This window comes from Prionailurus bengalensis, chromosome C1, assembly GCF_016509475.1.
Source record: "Prionailurus bengalensis isolate Pbe53 chromosome C1, Fcat_Pben_1.1_paternal_pri, whole genome shotgun sequence".
Classification (NCBI taxonomy): Eukaryota; Metazoa; Chordata; class Mammalia; order Carnivora; family Felidae; genus Prionailurus; species Prionailurus bengalensis.
Window position 1 is genome coordinate 42315362 of NC_057345.1, and position 23414 is coordinate 42338775.

General features: G+C 39.9%; 2 protein-coding genes across 5 annotated transcripts in view; one reads left to right on the forward strand and one right to left on the reverse strand.

Moving 5' to 3' along the window:
• Positions 1-7145, reverse strand: part of ORC1 (origin recognition complex subunit 1) — a 32872-nt gene extending 25727 nt beyond the window's left edge. For 2 of the 3 annotated variants that reach the window (XR_006296584.1, XM_043574960.1), the window contains exons 1-5: positions 6958-7145; positions 6721-6769; positions 2642-2741; positions 853-952; positions 89-216 (exon numbers count right to left, since the gene is read on the reverse strand). Coding sequence is in view for 2 of the 3 variants with exons in the window: in XM_043574960.1 (XP_043430895.1) it covers positions 89-216; positions 853-947 (223 nt within the window). In the remaining variant the exon portion in view is untranslated. The remainder of the gene's footprint in view (positions 1-88; positions 217-852; positions 953-2641; positions 2742-6720; positions 6770-6957) is intronic. The other variant, XM_043574961.1, reaches the window with a different exon arrangement.
• Positions 7146-7250: 105 nt separating this feature from the next.
• On the forward strand, positions 7251-22155 carry PRPF38A (pre-mRNA processing factor 38A). Of its 2 annotated transcripts, none has more exons than XM_043574963.1 (10): positions 7251-7568; positions 9848-10007; positions 11970-12091; positions 13594-13679; positions 16548-16658; positions 19448-19560; positions 20167-20193; positions 20302-20399; positions 20880-20928; positions 21743-22155. In XM_043574963.1, the coding sequence occupies exons 1-10, from the start codon at positions 7439-7441 to the stop codon at positions 21783-21785; spliced, it is 939 nt and encodes a 312-aa protein (XP_043430898.1). In that variant the 5' UTR covers positions 7251-7438; the 3' UTR covers positions 21786-22155. The 2 variants fall into 2 exon arrangements, with proteins under 2 accessions (XP_043430898.1, XP_043430897.1); XM_043574962.1 differs by having other exon boundaries at positions 7295-7568; positions 20290-20399.
• Positions 22156-23414: the final 1259 nt, after the last annotated feature.

The following is a 23414-nucleotide window of genomic DNA, read 5'->3' on the forward strand; positions in this document are numbered from 1 at the left end:
CAGTGAACAGAAAAATCAGCAATCAGAAATCTTGCAGCTCCCAATCATTCATGATAAGGAATGGTTCTCATTCCAGCCCCAAACTCACCATCTTCAAACAACTCAACCAATTTAGCAACATACGGATTTTCATCATCATCCCCTTCAATCAACACGAATTGTCCAACTTGGATGTGAATCTCAGTCAAACTACCTTCTATTTTGACACTCATTTCTCTAGGAGGGAGAGAAACATGTTAGGAAATCGTTTAGGATGGGCCAACCTCTTCCGACCCTCTGGGCACAGATGAAAGTGCTCTCCAACTGGAAATCCCCGAAATAGTTTCTCTCTGATGACCAATTCTCCTATTAGGAAACCAATTCACCCATAAAGTCATATGCCAGAAGAGATGAAATGGGTTGAATCAATTGTTTCAGTGTGAATGATTAATCTAGAGGCCTTACTATGAACCCTAACTTCTCTCAGTTATTGACAAAGAACAAAGGCTTCCCAAGCATGAAAGCTGCCCAGTAACAGTATCAAATTCTTCAGAGACCTCTAGGGCTGAGAGGACATCTAAACAACATCAAATCCCACCCTATTATTATGCAGAAATACACAGAACCCACCTTAAATAGATATAACATTATCATACCTACCAAATTTTATTAATGATATAACATCTTACTATATCACTGCTTTATTTATGCTATCATCTTACATTAAACAAAACCCTTCCTTATAATCTATTCATATTTATTGTCCCTCAACTCTCAATCTGTAATAACTAGAACAGGCTGGATACAAGTTATTAACAGTTTAGTGTGGAGAAGCTATTATTTCCAGGACACCCAACAGAGTCCATCACTCACTTGTAGATGTGGTAGTGTAGTTTTTGATCCAACAATGGCCTGCCAACCCACGAGTAAGTTTGTCTGGTCTTCAGCCTTGTAGGGTAGTATGCCATGGCTCCTATGTGAAAGTCACTAACTGAGTTAACATGACAATGCTCTGATGGATTCTAGCACACAGTCCCTGCCTTCGGTGAGTTCGGCCTACTCTTCTGCCCCCAATACATTTTATATCCAGATTTTAGATTTAGAAAACATTTTCTTTGATGAAAAAGTCAAGTTCTATACAGACTGAACACAGGAAATTTAGTATCATCTGTGTATGTCTTGTACTGTCTTATCTGTTCCTGTGCATAGTCAATATGTAAGAAAAGAAACTATAAATATTTAGAAGTACCTACTAGCTACAATGCACAATGATAGGTATTAAACATTCAACAACTCGAAACTAAAGACAGTGATACAATGATTGTAAGCATCTTCGTAACACTTATAAACCAGGTTAAGGCTGTTGAAGTAGCAAAGGCTCCCTACAGGGGTTTTCTGAACTGAATATTGAATAGTAAGTAAATATTGATAAGATAAAATTAAATGAGGGATTCTAAGGGATGGAGGGAAAAACATACAAGAGGCATTTAGGGGAATGGTAATGGGTTTTATCAAGTGTATCATTACACTTACACTGAAGACAAAAAACACAAAACCTCTCTGACATTTGAAAGGGGACTTTTCCTGTGCATATGACAGACCCTAGCTGTAAATAGTGTGAATAGCAAAAAGAAATGCTTATGTTAAAGTACATGGGGAAAAAAAGGAGACACTTTTACTGATAAAAACAGAAATGTGAATGAAAAATCCAAGGATATCTGACAATCCTGTCTACAATTTGAGAGCTGCAATCTATTAGTCCTAATAATAATGCCAATCTATTATTTTAAGTTTAAGTAATTAAGATAATAAATCTTTCCTCTAAATTCAATGCTTTTTTTATGAAACTAAAATTTGACAAAACTGGGGCTAAATAAAAAAATTTTTTAATCCTTTTGACAGAATTACTCTGAATTACTGATAGATGGGCCAATAATTTCAGGCTGTGTTGAAAACAACATCCTGATTAAACAAGCTGGTTTCCTAAAGTTCAGTAGCATGTCCTATATTCTAACTTGGGAACATTCTGACCTATAAGATTTTCAGCTTTTGAAAAAGGTATTTTTTATGGGGCACCTGGGTGGCTCAGTAGGTTAAATGTCTGACTTCAGTTCAGGTCATGATCTCACAATCTGTGAGCTGGGAGTCCTGCATCGGGCTCTCTGCTGTCAGCTTGGCCCACTTGGGATCCTCTGTGTCCCCCTCTCTCTACTCCTACCCTGCTCACGCTCTCTCTCTCCCTCCCTCCCTCTCTCAAAAATAAACAAAAAAAACCCACACTGAACATTTAAAAAAATAAATTTAAAAAAATAAAAAAGGTATTTTTTTCCTATGCTTTGAGGAAACTAATTAGCAAAAAGAAGAAAAGGTACTAAGTCATTAGTAAATACACAGCTTAGAAATGATGCCTAAAGGATTGCTATTAAAAACATTAAGAGTACTATATAATTCACACATAGTACTATTAAAATCAATCTAATTTTAATTAAGTACATCACAGAAATGAACAAATAGCAAAGACTAAGGAGTAAAAAAAGTAGGAGACTTGTGCTCAAATAAAAAGTGAATGTGGATTCATTATAACCAATAATCTCTTGGCAAAAATTAGTAAAACGTTTTGAATCACAATAAATGTTCAAGGAAATACAGAACACTAACTTACCTTACAATATATGTTTCTTTTAATGGATGATCTAACACAGAACTGTCAGTAGTAAACTTGGATCTTTTCACCTTTCCACAATGCAACCAGGCAAAATAGGCTACAGAGGTAACAAAAGATGCAAATAAATTACAGATCTCACTAAACCCTGCCATTAAAAAAAAAACAAAAAAAACCCTGGAATATCACTGAGAGTACTTTGCAGCAAACTGGTCTCCCTGAAAACTTTCTATAATTCCCGAATAATCTAAGTGTAGAATAAATCACCTGATTTGCCACTTTGACTATAATATTTGACTCCACTGAAACAACATTTTCATTCTTTCAACCCCCAAATTGGCAAAGAGAAGGACAACCACCTATAAGGTACTCATATATACCTAAGGGAATCAAATCCAAGCTCTCAGCTTTTTAAAATACAGATGATATTTTAGCTTACTAAAGCAGACATCCTCCTTCAAAAACCAATCCAAGATAAAATTTCTAGGAGGTCATGAGCTATGATCAATGAGACCAGTATGTGGGGTGCCTGGGTGGCTCAGTCAGTTAAGCGTCCAACTCGATTTCAGCTCAGGTCATGATCTCACGGTTCGTGGGATTGAGCTCCACACTGGGCTCTATGCTGACAGTGCAGAGCCTACTTGCAATTCTCTCCTTCTCTCTGTCCCTCCCCACCTCAAAAGAATAAAAAATTAAAAAAATGAGACCAGTATATGGACATATATATACAAGGGTGGGTGGTTTACCCTAGGCTGAACAAACAGGGATACTGGAAGAAAGACTGTCTGGGCTCAGACATATAACCTGCCTCCCACTGGTCTATCACTATGCTTCAAGCCTGCTTTCCCAAACTTTAAGCAGATCAAGGTTGTTGGTGTCCTCAGATGTATTACACAGTTGGTGTTCTCTCTTCTTGCATATCTTTGCAGGGATGGCTCAGGTCTCAGCCCCAATAAAACTTTCTCAGATAGGCCTTCACTGATACCCAATGGAAAGTTACCCTGTTACTCCCTTATACTGTCCATCATGTTCCATTACCCCACCCTATGATCAAAGCAATAAACACTATATTAATTTCTTATTTATTGTACTTCCTATACTAGAATGTTAACTTCCAGGGGGGCCTGGGTGGCTCAGTCAGTTAAGCATCTGGCTCTTGATTTTGGCTCAGTTCATCAATTTCATGGATTCATGAGTTTGAGCCCCACATCAGGCTCTGTGCTGATGGCATCGAGCCTGCTTGGGATTCTCCCTCTTTCTGCCTCTCCCCTGCTCACACTCTCTCTCAAAATAAATAAACTTTAAAAAAAAAAAAAAAGAATGTTAGCTTCCAAAAAGCACAGATATTGGGACCTTGTCTATCTTATTCATAACTGTATCCCCAGAGCCTAGGTTAGTACTTGGCACAAAAAAGGTGAATGAATGAATGAATGAATGAAAAAACAAATTGATTTTAAAAATTGTCTGACTCTTGATTTTGGATCAGGTCATGATCTCATGGTTCATGAGCCCCATGGTGGGCTCCATGCTGACAGTGCAGAGCCCGCTTGGGATTCTCTCTCATTTCCTCTCTCTCCCTCTCCCCTGCTTGCACACTCTCTTTCTCTCAAAAAAAGTAAATAAACTTAAAAAAAAAAAAAGGATTTAAAAAATCATTAGTGTCAATTAATACCAAGTGTGGTATGGACAGAGAACAGCCAGAAATCTCATACACTGCTGAAGGGCACGTAAATTGGTAAAACTGCTTTGGAAAGTGGGCAGTATCTACTAAAACTGAACATATGAACATCCTATGACCCAGGAATTCCAACAGAATATACCCAACAGAAAAACATACAAACCATTCAAAGACATGAACCAGAATGTTCACAGCAGCTCTATACAGCAATGAAATTCAACAAACTATAACTGCACACATGGGGAAAATCTCACAAAGTAACAATGAACTAAAGAAATCAGACACCAGAAAATATCATACTATATCAATTCCATTTATATAAAGTTCAAAAATAGGTAAAAGTAACCTATGGTGTTAGAAGTCGTAATAGAAGTTAACCTAGGTGACTGAAAGGGAACATGGTGGGAAGCCGGATGTTTCTGGGACGCTGATCATGTTTCTTGATCTGCATGCTGGTTGCACAGGTATGTTCTCTTTAAGAAAATTCATTGACCTGTACATTTGATATGTTCATTTGTCTGTAAATATTTTTCAATGAAAAGTTCAAAAAATTAATGGAGAGTCCATCTAAAGAGGCAGCATAAGATGTCAAGCCTCTTTGTACTGTTATCCCACTTTCTTACCTTATGACCCAGCATTTCATCTCATCCACCATCAGCAGAGAGATCAGCCAAGAGGGGTGATGAATGGGGTAGAAAGGCAGTCAGTCTGACTTGGCCTAGCAAAGGCTTTGGCTTCTAGGAGATACCCACAACAGACTCTCAGTGTTGCAGATACCAGAAATCGGGAACATACATACCACCCAGTGCAGGGTGCCACACCCAAGGAAAACATAAGGGAGTCATGGTTGCAGTAAAAATGATAGCGGATACATATTGAGCCAATATTATGATAGAAGGTGGAGCCAAAACTCTATGAATTTATCTCATTTAATCCTCAAAATAATCCTAGAACAATGCTAGCACATATTAAGTGCACAGTAGGTACTCAATAATAAATATTTGCTGAATGAAAGGTAGGTGCTATTAGCCCTTCAAAATGATTAACTTGTCCTGGGGCACCTGGGTGGCTTGGTCAGTTAAGCGCCCGACTTCAGCTCAGGTCATGATCTCACAGTTCATGGGCTGGAGCCCTGCGTCAGGAAGTGTTCACAGCTCAGAGCCTGGAGCCTGCTTTAGATTCTGTGTCTCTTTCTCTCTCTGCCCCTCCCCCACTCGTGCTGTCTCTGTCTCTCAAAAAAGTGAATAAATGTTAAAAAATTTTTTAAAAATGATTAACTTGTCTCAATGTTACTCTGGATCGCACAGCCTTAATTAGAACCCTGAGCAGCCAGATTCCAATGAACTCTAAACCACTTCACTTTACAACACCTGTGTGAAAGTGGATACTGTTAATACATGCCTAAGAGAACTTGCTTCTGTTGTGCTTACTACAATAAGTCAGGCTTCCCAGGCCACTAACTGGGAAGTCAAATGTATCCCGATTTTCTTACCCACAACCTGGGGATAATAATAGACTCTTCCTTCTATTCAACAAAAAATTTTAATCACCCATTGTGTGCCAGGCACTATTCTAGAATTAAGTGAGAAAATGCAAAAATGGTAAAAATCACTTGCCCACTCCCTAATCCCTTGCATTTATTTTTAAGAGATAGTGGTTCTTTTTTTTTTTTTTTTAAATAATTTGATGAACGTTATGAAACTCTCATGCAATTCACACAAAATTTTGCTTTTAATTTCAGGGGATTCATAAACCTTATAAAATCCACATATTACCCTCTATTACGTTAAAAACTGTTGCAGAAGGACGTGGTAAATTATGCTGTCACATCGGAAACCTCCGTTGGCATTCACAAGTACCCAAAAACAGCACGGAAGAGGGTACCATTTTTACGGACAACTAAAAGAGAAAACTGACACATCTAATCATTGTAGTTTCGCAGATAGTAGCCCCGGATAGGAATCTCACATCTCATGTGTCTAAGTCCAGTGCTTTTTCCAACTGTAAAAACAGAAGGCCTTTCTATTTCGGGGTTAGCCTAGAGGAAGTAAAAGACGTGCCAGTAGACTTCTCTCCTAGAAGGTGGATGAGAGTCCAACAGTTAAGAGCAACTCATCTGGGGCTTAAAAAAAAAAAAAAAAAAAAAAAAAAAAAAGACCTGGGTAGGAGCCCAGGCCTCTTACTCACAAAAAGCGACCTAGACAAGTCTCTCTCTGGGCTCAACTGATACATCTGTAAAATGGAGTCATAACTTCTGCTGCTTTGCCTTCCCTGTGGTGCTTGGTTCACGATGGCTCAAAGGAGGAAAAGATGCAAATGCATCACAAGGGCAAAGCCGATAGAAGATATGGTTACGATCATTAAATGAGAACCTCAGGGCGCTGTGGCCAGGAATACTCACGCTTTTCTGCTGTTGGCTTCCGGTTTCCCCAACTACAAATTCTCCGTCCCTGACGGAGTGGGAAGCCTTTTACAAATCGGGATGTGGAAAAGAAGAATGCTCCTAATGGGCTTAGAATTTAACAGGCGCTTAGTAAATATCTGCTGAACGAATCAATGATTGAGTGCGTCCACAGAGAAAAACTTCCGCAGTCCCCCTGGCTCAGATCCCCCTCCAGCCCCGGAACTCCACACTCACCAGTTGCCTAAGCCCTCCGATTCCACCGTCTCTGCTTCAGGAGCTCGTGGAGCCGCAGCAATTCTAACCTGCCCCAGCTGGACTCCTCTTACAGCCACTGGCCGCACGCTGGAGACAAAGCGGGAGCCTACCTGGGAAAGTAGAGAAGATGGAGAAAAGAAAATTTCGCGCCAAACGTCGTGGCCCCGCCCCCAGGCTGTCTCCACGTTCCGTCACCAGCCAGCCATCCAGCCCCGCCCACTTGGGAGGGGCGCACGCCGCTCGTCGGCAAACGTGCAGCAGCCATCATTGATTCGGTCAGCGACGCTGTTAACCGGGGAGAAGTTCCTTTTCTTGCAGCATTTCCGGTATCAAGATGGTGGCTTCAGCTATTTAAAGACTTTCTGAACCCTTCTCCGTCCCTTTGTGGATTTTTTTTTTTTTAAAACTGGATGTGACGCATTAAAGGAACCGACGGAAGTAGAACCGAAGGAGTTCGAAAATGGCGAACCGTACGGTGAAGGATGCGCATAGCATCCACGGCACCAATCCTCAGTATTTGGTGGAGAAGATCATTCGGACGCGAATCTACGAGTCTAAGTACTGGAAAGAGGAGTGCTTTGGACTGACGGGTGAGCGGGAGCGCGCGGACTCTTTTCCGCCGCCGTGTGGCCCAGTTCTGACTGGGCGCCTCCAAGACTGGCCCAAGGGGGTGAAACAGAGGGGAATCTGTCAGTCGTTCAGAAAAATCTGAGCGCCTACTATGTACCCAGTTTTGTGTTGATCTCTGGGGATACTTGTGAATATGCTAGCGCCTTAGTCGGAGGCACGTCTGAGTTGGGTTCTGTGGGTCTTTCCATATTTCATAATTATCTGCTGAGTTCCCAAACATTGTTAAGCTCGGGGACCCTAAAGTTCTTAAAGGAACGTTAACATACCTGATACCCAACTCATGGTCTTACTGTCCCTAAATCTGGACCATTTGCAGTATTCCCACGTTCGGATCCTAATATAAGTATCAGTTCTTCAGAGAAGAACTGGTAGTCTTTCAGTCTTTGAATTTTGGCTCCTCATTTTAGTAGCTCTGTTACCCAGTGAACCATGGCTGCTTCTTACTGTAAAATGAGTTTAATGCCCACCTCAAAGGTTTGTTCTAAGGGCGAAATACAATAATGTACAAAAAGTATGGGGCTCTCTGGGTGGCTCAGTCGGCTCAGCCTTCCACTTGGCTCAGGTCATGATCTCATGGTTCCTGGGTTCGAGCCCCCACATCGGGCTCTGCGCTGACAGTACAGAGCCTGCTTGGGATTCTCTCTCTGCCCCTCTGTCTATGCCCCTCCTCCACTCGCACTTTCTCTCTCAAAATAAATAAACTTTAAAAAAAGTACAAGAAGTATTTGGTATAGGGGCGCCTGGGTGGCTTAGTGGTTAAGCTTCCCACCCTTGGTCTCCGCTCAGTCATGATCCCAGGGTTGGTGGGATGGATCCCCTGCCTTGGGTTCTTCCTCTGTCAGCAGGGACCCTGCTTGGGATTTTCTCTCCCAATCAATCTGTCCCTCCCTCACCTACTGCTGCCGCCGCACCTGTGCTTTCTCTCTCTCGAAATAAGTAAACTTAAAAAAAAACAAAAAACAAAGTTACAGGTAAATATTTTAAGAAGTATTCAGCAGTGTGCTAGTTGTTACCTATGCCATTACTGTTAACTCCACCTCTGCCATTACTGTTGTTGCCACCACTGCTAACTGTGTGTCCATGGACAAGTCATATTGTTTCTCTCAGTCGCCATTAAATTTTGGAGTCATGTCAATTTTGGGGCCTTTTCTCATTACATAATTCTCTCCTTGGATGATTTCCACACTGTAGTTACATGTTATATGTAGATGCCTTCAAATTTATCTCTCCCTCTGAGATCTAAATCTCTTGATTCCAAAACATGCCAACTCGGTATATCCAAAAGTGAACTCATGATCTTTTCTCCCCCAACACTAAGATTATGTTCCCGTCATATAATTTTATGCATCCTGCATCTTCTTTCAACTGTTCATCACAATTTCAATTATTTTTTCAATGCTTTCTGCCTTGCCAGACTGTAAACTCTGTAAGAGTAGTAATTTTGTCCTTCTTTATCCCTTTACCTGTTTCTCTAGTATTTAGCACCTGGCTATAAGTTGTCAACTGTAATGTTGAATGAATTAATACAGAATTTATCGTAAAGGAACTTGAAATCTGATTTATAAGACACTAATGGTGTCTCTCATACATTATTTGCTGTGTGTCAGGTGTTAACATTTGTTTTGTCTCACTTGATTGTCACTATAGCCCTTAAACTTTGTACCTTTATTATTCAGATTTGAACTGACAGGTTAAAAAGTAAAATGACTTGTCCTAGTTCACACAGCTTGTGTTTGCTTTTGAAAACACTTGTGAAAGATTATTATCCCCATTCTGTAGAGGACAATTACTCAGGGTTATGTAGTTATAGAGTGGTTTGTTGTTGTTATTTAACTCTTGATCTGGCAGTTTTTTGGCAAACAATGGTGACAAGCATGGACTCTGAAATTAGACTGCTTGCATGTAAATCCAGGCCCTGCACCTTGAGCAAGTCACTTAACCTTTCTTAGCCCTCATTTTTCTTAGCTGAAAACAGCCTCAGTGCAGGAACTTCAGAGCTTGTGAAGATTGAGATTATATGAAATGCTTAGCAGAGTATCTCGGATATAGTGACACTTCAGTGTATATTGGCTGCTGCTATTATTCCTACTCAGACATGCTTATTCTCCTAGTACGAAATTATTGATTAGTATGCAGGAGTACCAAAGCTTGAACTAACTTCTCTCCACTTCACACTGGGAAAAGCTGGGCCTAATGTGTCTGAGATGCCACTTTATTTTGTTTTTGTTTTTGTTTTTAGCTGAACTTGTAGTCGATAAAGCCATGGAGTTGAGGTTTGTGGGTGGTGTCTATGGTGGCAACATAAAGCCAACTCCCTTTCTGTGTTTGACCTTGAAGATGCTTCAAATTCAACCCGAGAAGGATATCATTGTAGAGTTTATCAAAAATGAAGATTTCAAGTGAGTGAAATGTTGATTAGCTAATATAAAAGCTTCAATTTCAGTGATCCAGAATTTGGCTTTGGTTAAGAAGAGTGAAAGCAATGTATCTTATTTCTACAGAGTTCCACCCTACAGACTTTGCTCCTGAGTTCTTGAGTTTGTATTTTGTTTGTTCTGATGGTTTTGATCTTCTTTACATTCTTAGTCTTGGTAACTCCCCCCACCCCCTTGCCTCTGCCACCCAAAAAGCATTTCACAAATTCACTGAACATAGATTAAGCAGAAGTGAGTGGTAACACTGGATGTTGGTAACACTGGATGCTCAAAGATGAAGAAAACTACATTGTGTGGTAGACAAATAGGAAAACTTTCATGTAGATATAGGTTCATGTCCAGACTCTGTTACTTTTTGTGACCTTGGAGAAGTTACTACATTTTCTGAGCTTTATTTATCTGTAAAGTGGAGATGATGATACCAATTCAGGATTGATATGAGAGTTAAAAAAGATAGTGCTGGGGGCCTAGGTGGTGCCTGAGCCCTGACTCATGGTTATGGCATCGAGCCCTGTGTCAGGGTCTGTGCTAAGTGTGGAGCCTGCTTAAGATTCTCTCCCTCCCTCTGCCCTTCTCCCCACTTGTGCATTCTTCTCTCTCTGAAATAAAATTTAAAATTTTATTTAAAAAAGATAGTGCAGTGCCTGTCACATGGTAAACACCCCCAAAATGTAAGCTGCTCATACTATTTTATTATTCATTCTCAAGGAGCTCACAGACAAGTATAGGAGACAGACATGATAGCTTATTAGGTGTCACCCTCTATTCTTTTTTTTTTTTTTTTAATTTTTTTTTTTTTTTCAATGTTTATTTATTTTTGGGACAGAGAGAGACAGAGCATGAACGGGGGAGGGGCAGAGAGAGAGGGAGACACAGAATCGGAAACAGGCTCCAGGCTCTGAGCCATCAGCCCAGAGCCTGACGCGGGGCTCGAACTCACTGACCGGGAGATCGTGACCTGGCTGAAGTCGGGCGCTTAACCGACTGCGCCACCCAGGCGCCCCGTCACCCTCTATTCTAAGGGAGTTACATATAGGTATTTAACCTTCACAACAACCCTATAAAGTTATTACCCCTGTCATACAGGGGAGGAAACCTAGCACAGAGAAATTAAGTAATTTCCTCAAGGTCAAACAGCTAGTAAGTGGCAAAGCTGGCTTCAGTGTACACATTCTTTTGTACTTTATTCTGTTTGTCATATAAAGAAACTGCTGAGTTTGAAATGCCTACTAGTTACTCCAAGTGGAGATTTGAGTGGGTAGTTGGATACAGGAGAAAAGAAAAAGGAATTTTAACAAAACATTAACAGCTAGAAAATAGCTAACTTTTATTAGGCACTATATGCTATGCTTAGCACTGCATGCACATTTCTCACTAAATACACCAAGCCATTAAATTAGGCATCATCATCTCCATTTTACAAGGATTGAGAAAGTAAGTAACTTGCTTAATATAACAAAATCAGTAAGTTATGGACTCAGAATGGTAACCTAGATGACTTTGACTTTTTTCCAGAACCAGCCTTCTGTGCTGCCTAGCAACAATTTATATATTCACATCTATGTATATTATTCCTTGTATTGTTAGTAAATATATATGTCCTGTTGTTAAATTCAGTATCTGATTTGATTCTTACAGCAATCCTGTGAGGTAAATAAGTTCTATCTTCATGTTACATAGACTCTGAAAGTTGATCAACATGTCCCAAGTTCCCACAGCAAGTAAACGGTAGAATGGGAACTTGACGCCAGGTCTCCATATTGTAACTATCTTTCTGCTGCCCTATGTTGCCTCTAAAATTGCAGTTTTCTCATATGCCAAAGAAGAGAAAGAACTTGTTCATCCACTACTGATATGAAAAAAGGCAGGTGTGAAACTCAAGAATTTTTTTGAATGGCCTGTACTTCACTGTCCTCTGTCTGTCAGGTATGTCCGCATGTTGGGAGCACTTTACATGAGGCTGACAGGCACTGCCATTGATTGCTACAAGTACTTAGAGCCTCTGTACAACGACTATCGAAAAATCAAGAGCCAGAACCGAAATGGGGGTGAGTATGTTGCCAAATGTCCGGACCTTCCTCCCTGAACCAGTTTTTATTTCACCAGTATCTCTCCCTTCACATTGTAACATACGTTGTGAATGTTCCTCTTCATCCATTACATTACCATCTTCATTCAGCTTCACCACCACCTGCACGGAGTACTCCATCAGACTTCCTGTTAGCCTTACCCAGTCTGTCCCTGGTTGCCTACCTTTTCACTTGCATCTTGTGTCAATCTCAGCCTTCCATCATGTGTTCCCTCCACATGTGCTCCATCCCATAAGATCTACCTTTAGAATGACCTCTGTAAAAGCCTTCCCCAAACCTCCCAAAGTTAGTTTTCCCTATGTTATATATCATTACAGTTATTTTTAGTGGTGTCTCTTCTAGCACTTTATTTCACACTGCAGTATAGATTAAGTATATTTATACTTCTGTAGGAATCCCCTGAAAAATAGTGTGTCCAATGGGGGCAGCTCCATACATTTTACAAAAAGGTATTTTTTGTGGTAGAGTGGGATTCAGGGTAATACAGTCAAAATATTTTTCTTCTCACTTAGTGTCATAACCAAAGATAAGGAACATTTGCCTTTCCCTTCTAGATGTAACATTAAGCAGTAGAAAGTTAAGATTTTGGTGTTTTACTTTAAATTTTATTAACTTGTTAATTTGTTTATTGAATAAATACATAGTAACTACCAATATCATACCAGATTCTGTGCTAATACTGGAAATAACATGGTGAACAAGGTGGACATGGTCATGGCCATCATGTAATTACTTATTTATGATTATACTATGTTAAACTAAAATGGGGTTTCTCAACCTGTCAATGACAGTTTGATCCAGATGATTCTTTGTTGTGGGGAGCTGTCCAGCCCATTGTAGGATGTTTAGCCATTATCCCTGGACTCTACCCACTAAGATGCCAGTAACATCCCCATTAGTTGTGGGTAGCAAAGTGACCCCTGGTTGAGAACCACTGAACTATGGTAATGTTTACGATAAGAATCCTGAAAAGGCTATTGTTTACCATATAAGATACATGTTCTATATTTAAAAACATAGTGCGTTCACATAAGAATTTGTACTTGAGTTATATGATCTGTTCAAGAACATCACCCCTATACAATTCAGGACTGTTTGCGCTTGCTTTTGTGTTGGGTCTCCTGCTAATTCGGACAGCTTTATTCATCCCTTTATCGCCAGCTCTAAGAAGAGGCCTGTTTCATAGATGGCCTCAGTAAAGGTGAACTGAATGAATGAAGATAAGTGATGACAAGGCTGTGAATGGCTATAGTTTGAGCCAGGTTTGTCAGTAATCCCTTCTCTGTAACTGCCACACTGAATAGCTTTACTAATGAATATGCAGGAAGGGGAGGCTGTAGAGGGTTTACACTTTCTATACCAAGTACTCTATATTTTACATATAGAGTCTTAAACTTCTTTTACTTGTTGGCTATATAAATTTATTTCCAAGTTGCTTAAGCTTATGACTTTTCTTTCAGAGTTTGAACTGATGCATGTGGATGAGTTTATTGATGAACTGCTGCACAGTGAGAGAGTCTGTGATATCATTCTACCCCGGCTACAGGTAAAAGATAAAGGTCTCTTATCAGAGTCGCCCTTCTCTCCCCAAGACAGGCAGACAGACAAGTACACATACATAATAAAACACCGGAGCTCTAGGATCCTAGGGGCCCTCTTATTAAGCAGTCTTACTACTATGAAAAAGGGGATTGGGAGTGAAAGGAAAACAGATAAAGTATTTGAAGAGTAGGGCTTTAAAAGTGAGTTAACACAGCAAGACTTTCTTCTTTAAAATATTATAAGGAAATTGCAGGATATAAAACAGGAGAGTCAGGAGTGGTAGACTGAGATCTGAACCCCTTAAATATCTTTATAACCCTGCTCCCTTCCCTAATGATTATCCATGTAGCACCTTTCAGGAATGGGTTTTGCAGACTATGATTTTAAACCGACTGTCATAAAGTACATAGGGAAAACAGATAAAGTAGGTTGCCTAAAGAGAAAGGGAATGGTCTGTAATGGAGAAATGAGCAGGGAATTAGGAGATTAAATTTCTGGGTTGTTGTTATAGCTGACTAGCTGTGGGACCTGGTTTTATTTCCCCATCTATAAAATAGGGAAATTAGACTACTTCAGTGGTCTTTAAAATGCTCTGTGGAACTGTTTTAAGGCTACTGAGAGCAATAAGAGGAAAAAGCCCCACATATTCAATCACAGCAACTCCTTTTTTCTCCAAGTTACATATTGGGCTTGAGAGATTTCATTTGAACAAAGACTTTTGCTCTTTTAAATGGCTTTATTATTAAAGTGTAACTGACATACATTAAACTACATACAATTTGATAAGTGTACAATTTGGTAAGTTTTGCCATATGTATACACCCTTGAAACTGTCCTCACAATCAAAAATAGTGAACATATCCATTATCCCAAAAGTTTCCTTTTTTCCTTTTGGGTAATCCCTTCCTTCCCTCCTCCCTCACCCTTAAGCAACCATTGATATGCTGTCACAAAGATTAGTTTGTGTTTTGGAATTGATACAGTATATACTCTTCTTTTTTTGTCTTCTTTCACTCAGCAAAGTAGTATTTATTTCATAATAATTAATTCAAAGTAGGGAATAGAGTGAAATGCAGGTATCTGATAAACGGGTCAGATGAGGCAGCAAATCAGCTGGATAAAAAGCAGTTGGTAGGTAAGTGCTCACATTTAAATGCAGTAAACCAATTCTTCCTCCATAGTGACCCAGTTAAAGGAACCTATAAAATAAAAATCCTGAAAATGAATGTGATATATATTTCCTGTTATGTATTGGCTATTGTAGACTGTAGTAAAGAGAGTAAGATTTCGGGGTGCCTCGGTGGCTCAGTAGTTGGTTAAGCACCTGACTCTTGATTTCAGCTCAGGTTATAATCTCACCATTCATGAGACTGAGCCCTGCGTCGGGCTCTGCACTGACAGCACAGAGCCTGCTTAGGGTTCTCTCTCTCCCTCTCCCTCTCTCTCAAAATAAACAAACTAAAAAAAGAGTAAGATTTCAAAACTGAAAGCGTGCTTTCAGGGCCCAGTTCTCACACTTCATTATGGTTATGTTAGCAATCGTTATTAGCTGCTATCATTTTTAAAAATACTACAAGAAATGGATTACTTTCAAGTGCAATCAGTTTGTAGCCAAAGGATTGAAAGTCCATTCAGCTTTTAGCAAGACTATTGATGTAAAGAAGATGGTCTGCATAGAGTCTAGAAGACCACAAAACATGCACCAAGAGAGAAAATTGAAATCTGACTGATATATATCACCAAGAAGTGTGGTCTGGTGTGGGCCTCTATCTGTTCTGGATGAAGTGATCCTTAACACTTTCTTTTGTTCTGATTCTGTCCTTGCTAAGTACCTCATTAATTTAGCTTCTGATGTGCCTGGACATTGGCAACAAGCTGCTCTGGGATGAATTCAAATTTCATCAAACACAAATACAATGAATTAATATAGTGATTTTAGTAGCTTCTGAGTCTTGTGAGCATTAGGGATTTGGGATGCCCTGTCTGATGCAGTCTTAGATCACAAACTGGTAATCCTGTGACTGGAGGGCCTTCTTCCAAGGAGCTCTTTAATGAGGTATTGACTTCACTGAGTGGCATCTTTGTGTCATTTCTCCCAAACTTCATAGAATTTTGTTAGGGATGAGTGAGATGTAAGCTAAATATTACTATTTATTCTAGGGCTGTCCAACATTCTTTATGTCCTAGACAGGAGAAAATGGTAAAGGGATCTTATGACCCAGCAAGTCCATTTGGCATTTTTTAACTCATCTTTGCCTTTCAGTTCCTTAATCATAGATAAGCCTGCTAAGTCACATCTCAGAAGAAAATGGAATCAGGAGTTCCAGTGTTCACACTGAATGACTCACACTGAACTGTATAGACAGTTCTCTAAATCCTGAGTCAGGTAGAGAGTTGGTGGTATTCCAGAGCAGGACCCAAGGCACTCTTTAGTCGCCAAACTGGGCTGAGCCTCAGTGGGTCTCTTAGGGGAGATTCTGCTCTGAGCCCGTTGCAACTACCAGCCACCAGAGTCACAGCTGTGAACATACTGGTCCTTGTATATGAGGCTCCATTTTTATTCAAGGCTATACCTATACAGCTTGATATTTCAGTGACTGGAAGAGTAAAAGACCACAGAGAATAAGCCAACAGAAAATGAAGTTGTTACCTTCAACTTTGTATTTATGTGTTTCCAGGGGGATATGTGAGTATTGGTTCCAAGTATGTTAGATTCCTTAGGAAAATCTTGAACTGTCTAGGATGTCTTTGAAATGAAATTGCCTCAGCTGTTGCTCCCTAGTCTTCCTGTCAATCCCAGAAGCCCAGTGTTGGGGCTTCAAGACATAGATGAGAGAACAAGGCCCTCTAACTCTCATTTTGCTTTCCATAGAAACGCTATGTGCTAGAGGAAGCTGAGCAACTGGAGCCTCGGGTTAGCGCTCTAGAAGAGGACATGGATGATGTGGAGTCCAGTGAAGAGGAAGAAGAGGAAGATGAGAAGGTCAGGCTCTCTGGGAGCTTAACAGTTGAAGGAGGGATAATTATGGGGAAGGGATGGGGGAATGGTCCTTTCTTGTTTTGTTTTCAGACTTTACTTTTTAACTTTCTTTAACCAAAAAATACGATATTTAAGAGTATGAGCATTGAATTAAATAGACTTTGATTCGTATCTCAGCTCTCCATAATCTTGTGCAAATTAACTTCAGTCTTTTCTTTTGTAAAGCAAGGCTAATGATACCTTTCTCTTAGGATTGTTATGGATATTAATAAAAGGATATATACAACGCCCTTAGCACAGTACTGGGACATTATAATTGCCTCATAGTTGGTAGCTATTTAAATAAATACTTAGGACAAGAATAATAATACTGTTCATAGTTGAACCTATCCTAAGGAGTAAGCCTAGTTTAGAAAAAGAAAACACCTGAGGTGCCTGGGTGGCTCTGTCAGTTAAATGTCCAACTTTGGCTCAGGTCATGATCTCACGGTCAGTGAGTTCAAGTCCCATGTTGGGCTCTGTGCTAACAGCTTAGAGCCTAGAGCCTGCTTTGGATTCTGTGTCTCCCTCTCTCTCTGCCCCTCCCCACCTTGCGCACATGCTCTCTCTTGCTCTCTCTAATAAACATTAAAAAAATTTTTTTAAAGAAAAATTCCTACTGCATGATCATGTTCTTTACTAGTTATAATGCTGAAAAATTGAAAGGAACCCAGCTGTCAGGGAGCACTCAGGTAAACTATTACAACTATTAGCCATTAAAACTGTTATGAAAAGTACTGTATATGATAATGTAGAAGTATTTATGGTTGAATTAGAAAAGAAGGATCTGAAACATTTGTGATTAAAATATGTATAAAAAAAGGCTGGGGGGGGGTACAAGAAATGCTGGATTATGGATTCTGACTGCAAATGGAAGTGTAGTTCTGAGCTAGTAGGCTCCCTTTAAGGTGAGTGCCAACGGAAACATTCATGAATTGAAAGCCATGCAAGGCTGAGGTGCTCTTATGTGGTGAGTAAACCAAAAGTAGGCATTCTGTTTTTCTTTTCTTTTAAAGTTTATTTATTTTGAGTGAGAGAAAGCACAGGCAGGGTAGAAGCAGAGAGAGGGAGAGAGAAAATCCCAAGCAAGCTCTGCATTTAATGCAGTGCCCAGTGCAGAGCTCGATCTCCTGAATGATGAGATAATGACTTGAGCCAAAATCAAGAGTCAGACACTTAACCAAAAGAGCCACCCAGGCACTCCTGTTTTTCCACTTTTTTGATGGAAAATTTCAATCATGTGCTAAAGTGGAGAATGTGCCTCCATTTATCCATTACCTAGCCTCCATAATATCAACTCAGCCATTTTATTTCTTCTGTATATTTATACCAAATTGCCCCCACACCAATTTTCTTGACCTATATCACAGCTATCCTGTATTTCATCCGTATTTCAGACAAGGCCTGTGATACCATTAGCACCTCCAAATTAACAGTGATTCTTTAATATCAGATATTCAGTGTTGAAATTAAAAACTATATGTTAACTAGAATTTAAATTAACCTTGAAACAAGGAAAAAGACAAATATTCAGGATTTACATATCCCCAATTGCCCTATATTTTTAAAGTTTGAATTAGTATTCAAAAAAGAGCCATAAAACAGGTCATGTTATTCTATACAGATTTTTACAGTCTGTGTTTTTCTGATTGTGTCCCTGTGGGATCACTTAAATTTGTCCCTTATATTTCCTATAAACAAATTCTTAGATCTGAAGGTTCACAGTTGGATTTGAGGTAGAGCAACACTCCTTTATAGGTACTGGTGTGTACTTCCCCAAGGGTGAGCAAAGTCTGGCTGTCTTTTTTTTGTCAAATTAGGAGCTATGGTGCCTAGATGATCTCTGCCTAGACCCATTAGCGGTTGTAAGATGGTGATATTCTAATTTGTCTTTTCATCATTTGTTAACTAAAACATTGCTGTAAAGAGAAATCTCCCACATCAACACTTAATTTTTCCTAGGTACAGTTGATATAGAAAAAAAGATCAATACTTGATTATTTCTCTTTATCAGTTTCTAAAATAATTAGTTGACTCCATAGTATCCTCCCAATGTGATCAATGTGCTTTTGTGCCCGGTAACATTGTGAACTCATGGATTTAAGCAAATTGGATGTTTGGAACCATCATGGTCCTTGCTGATGCTGAAATTGTCCCCTCTTTGGCCAGTGGAGGACCCCCAACTTGACTCAAGAGACTGATATAATCATGGTAGTCTCAGCCTCCTTGCTTCTGATACATTCTAGTCATGTCTTCAAAGCTTCTGCCCCAAACCTGAAATTAGCCATTTTTCCAGGGAGCCCTTGGTTTCATTTAAAGGGATAATGGTATTTAGATACCAGTCTGGGCACTATAACTGCTCATTGCTATGGGTTTGGTCAATATTTCTAGGTCTTTACAGTTGGCAGACCTGGAGGAAATTTTTAAGATTAAAGTACAGCGTGAGTTTATACTTTAATCTTCTTGATCTTACATCTGTATCTCTTCTTTCTCATTGGAAATCCAGCTTCTTAAGGAGATAAACAGAATTACTTCTCACTAGTCTCACATTGTCCCAGAATAAAGGTACCAACACTAGAATAATAGTGGGATTATTGGAAACCATTCAGTTTATTTGGTAGTTCTTTTTGTCCTTAGGGTTCTCTATGTATTTGTTATTTTAAAGTCACTTGGAGGTGGAATTTGGGCCAGGATGAGGAGGGGGTGTATATACTGTTCCTAAATGGTTCTGTGTAAGTTAATCTCTTTTCCAGTTGGAGAGAGTGCCATCACCTGATCATCGCCGGAGAAGCTACCGAGACTTGGACAAGCCCCGTCGTTCTCCCACACTGCGCTACAGGAGGAGTAGAAGCCGGTCTCCCAGAAGGTAAGGCCCTAGTCACTGGCCTCTTCCAGAGAGACTTTTAGCACGGTAGCAAAGAAGTTTGGACTTCAAAGAAGGAAAACATTCAGATTGTGAAGAATGTTTGCCTAGTGTATTAATTGCTATAGAACAACCACCTGCAAAACCTCTGTGGCAGACAGTAACCATTTAGGTAGTTCACAAGGCTATAGTCAGTGATTTGAAGCTGGGCTAGAATAGAATAGGCAGTGTAAGTTCACTCACCCATTTTGTGGTCAGCTGTCTGTTGGCTAGTATAAGATGGCTTTTAACTAAGATGACTGAGGCAACTCATCTCTTCTCCAGGTGTCTCATTCTAGGCTAAGTTAGGCATGTTCTCATGGCAGTGGTAGAATTCAAGAGCAGACAGCCTCAGTCACACAAGTTTCCTTCCAGTATCTGTTAGTATCCCATCTGCGAATACCCCACTGGCAAAGCAGATGACATGGCCAATCCCAGACTTAGAGTGGGAGAGTGTTAATAAAAAGTTACAGAACAAAGGGCATGGATACGAGTGAAGAATTTGGACAGTTTTTGGAATCTACAACTGCAGTGCACCTACTAAGGTTTTCCTCTTTTCTCTCTGTATAGGCGGAGTAGGTCTCCTAAAAGGAGGAGGTAAGCCTTCAGTTGATTTGTAATGAAAGATAGGGTTTTGGGGAAGGGGGGGTGCTGTTGTGGTGAATATATTGTCAGATAAAGGAATCTGACCAGTCATCTCCACAGCCCCTCCCCTCGCCGAGAAAGGCATCGGAGCAAAAGTCCAAGACGTCACCGCAGCAGGTCTCGAGATAGAAGGCACAGATCCCGCTCCAAGTCTCCAGGTATAGCCTTTGGGCCTTTTGCTATTGGTTGTCTTAAAGAACTGTAATTAGCCTAGTCAGCCTCCTGCAGTACAGAAGTGCCTGACTGTATTATTGCTTGAAAAGAAAAGGAAATGAACTTAGAATATGAAAGTTAAGAGTTCACATCTTGACTCTCCTTTATAAGATTTGCTAAAAAGATGATGAGCTTCAGTTTTTTCATCTGAAATTATAGGAACACCACCCAACAGAGTAGTGGTAAATAAATGTGATTTTTGTGCAATCAGCCATAAAGCCTTGAATGTATATAAAGTGGGTTCAGTTCTTCTGACCACCGCCCCCACAACACACACATTTCAGAGAAGTGCTACCAACAAGAGCTGTCTCTAGCATAAGCCAAAAAAAATATTAAGCCAATTAAAGGGATTGGGGGAAGTGAAAATGACAGTGAAGGAGTAGGTAGGTAGAATACCACTCATCCAGTGGCCCTTTCTTCCCTAGGTCATCACCGTAGTCACAGACATAGGAGCCACTCAAAGTCTCCTGAAAGGTATGGACTGATCTCTATTTTGACTTAAGAATTTTTTCTTTATTCAGAAATTAAAGCCCCAATCATAACTAAGTTAGACCTGAAATTTTGTTTTGATGGGAATATTTAGGAATTTTCCTTTATTACAGGACAAAATTGGCCTTTTGCCCTGAGAATTTTTAGAACTATATATGTTTCATGTTCATTTGTTTTTTCCTCATAGGATTACAGCTTTGGATAGTGGTAAGGGCATGAGCTTTGGTCTCAGGAGACCTGTGATTAAATCCCAACTTTTAACACTTAGCAGTTGAGTGACATTGGACAAAGTCACTTTCATTTCATAAATTTTCATTAGAAACCTCTATATGCTATTATACACTGTCAGGTGCACTCTTAACCTCTCAGAGCCCATTTTCTCAATGGCAAATTTTGGATAGTAATGCGTCACTCAGTGTTGCTCTGAGACAGTACACCAAGCACATTTAATAAATATTAGGTATTGGGGTGCCTGGGTGGCTCAGTCAGTTGAGCATCTGACTTCGGCTCAGGTCATGATCTCACAGCTCATGGGTTTGAGCCCCGCATCGGACTCTGTGCTAACAGCTCGGAGCCTGGAGACTGCTTCTGATTCTGTGCCTCCCTCTCTCTCTACCCCTAATCTACTCCCATTCTTTCTCTGTCTCTCTCAAAAATAAATAAACATTAAAAAAATAATAATAAATAAATATTAGGTATCTCCATCCCCATCAGTATCTGCATGCCCCTGTCTTCCTCAGAAGTTCTTGCCTAGCTCCTTTAACACCTGTATTACGATTTGTATGTGTTACCATTTCAGATCTAAGAAAAGCCACAAGAAGAGCCGGAGAGGGAATGAGTAATGGACTCAGTTTGGTTTTAGTCCAAATGGCCTCATGTGGATCTGAAGTCACCTGTCTATGTGGAAGTATCAAGACCTACACCTTAGGCAGCTATGAGAATATTTTAGCTCTTTTTAACCAAGTTTCTCCACTTTTTTTTTTTTTTTTTTAAAATGAAAGAGGTGCTGAGTTTTGTATCGCTCTTTGAATCATAATCCACATTTGAGGGATAGCACTTCTCAAGGGCTGCTTTCGACCCCTCTGTACAACCAACCTTGACTGTACTCAACTTTGTAAGGGATTTGAGGGGTGGAGAGGATGAATGACAAGGAGAGGATGTGGCTGCATGGTGACCCTTTTATTATTAAATTTTACACATCCACTTTCCGTATTTCTGTAGTTTAGTTTTGGTTTGCTCCGTGATTAGAACTGTTCTGAGAATCCTGAGATTTGTGCTGCTGCTGTTACACTCAAAACTCAAGTCAGTAAAACCTATTCTCTCCCAGACTTTTTTTCATCAGCACTACGTAATAAACATGAAAACTGATGAGTTAGCAGCAGCTTTGTAAGAAGAGAATGTATCCAAATGTTAAGACTTCTTCTGGATCATTTAATCCAGTTGCATTGAACAGTTCAACAATGGAACTTAACACCTTTTACACAACATTCTTATATAATGTTTTTTCTTCCCCATAAGCCTTGAATTCTAGGTTATGGTGCTCAGCCTTTACCTTGAAAAGACTGTCATTATTTTCCAAGTTTAGTCGGTAGCAGTGGGCCTGTAAGATTGAAAAGGAGAGTTAAGTATCTAATACCATTCACGGTTTTGACTTCGTTTGCTGGCAAATAGTGCCATTTATTCACAAAGTTAGAAAGTACAGCAGGAAGAGGCCAAGCTTTAGAGGGGGCAGGTGGTGAAAGTTCTTTTGGTAGTAAAAATGATGCATTCAATTTTACTTAAAGTATAGAGACTGCTACGGTATATCTAGATAAAGTCCAGGTTGTTAGAAGTAGGAATTGGAGTTGAGCATAGTGATCTAACCCTGAATTGACAACATTTAGGTAATTGTGGAAGATGTAGAATTAAATGGGGGCTGCCCAGGAAGTGTGTGTTTATGTAAGAAAAGCCAACAACAGAAGCATAGGCAACACTTAGCACTGGTGAGAGAAAGCAATGCAGTCAACCACCTGAAAATGGAAATGAACTTTCAGAAAGGTAGAAGAATTAGGAGACAGTATATCAAAGAAGCTAAGGGTTTGAGGACTTAGAAGCAAAATAAGAACTGCAAAGTGTCCATGGGCATTGATAATCAAGAAGGTGTTGAGATCTTTGCTAGAAGAGTTCATTCTACTAGTACTTAACTTTTTTCCTTTAAAAAGGAAACATTGGAAAAAAAGAGGGGTGGGGGGAAGTGATTGGACTTCCCACAGCTCTGGACCTACCAAGAATTCTGAAGACCAATTGCCTCATATGATCTAATTTCTTGGGAAGCCAGATCTGGTCACAGGATTAACATTCTTTTGCTTGCTGTTGAACTGAAGGACTTTTGCAGCAATGTTAAAGCATTTTGGGAGATTTGAGATTTTACATTCTTCAACGATTCCTCACCTGGTAATACTTGAGCTGATAAAAGTCATCCATAAGAGCTA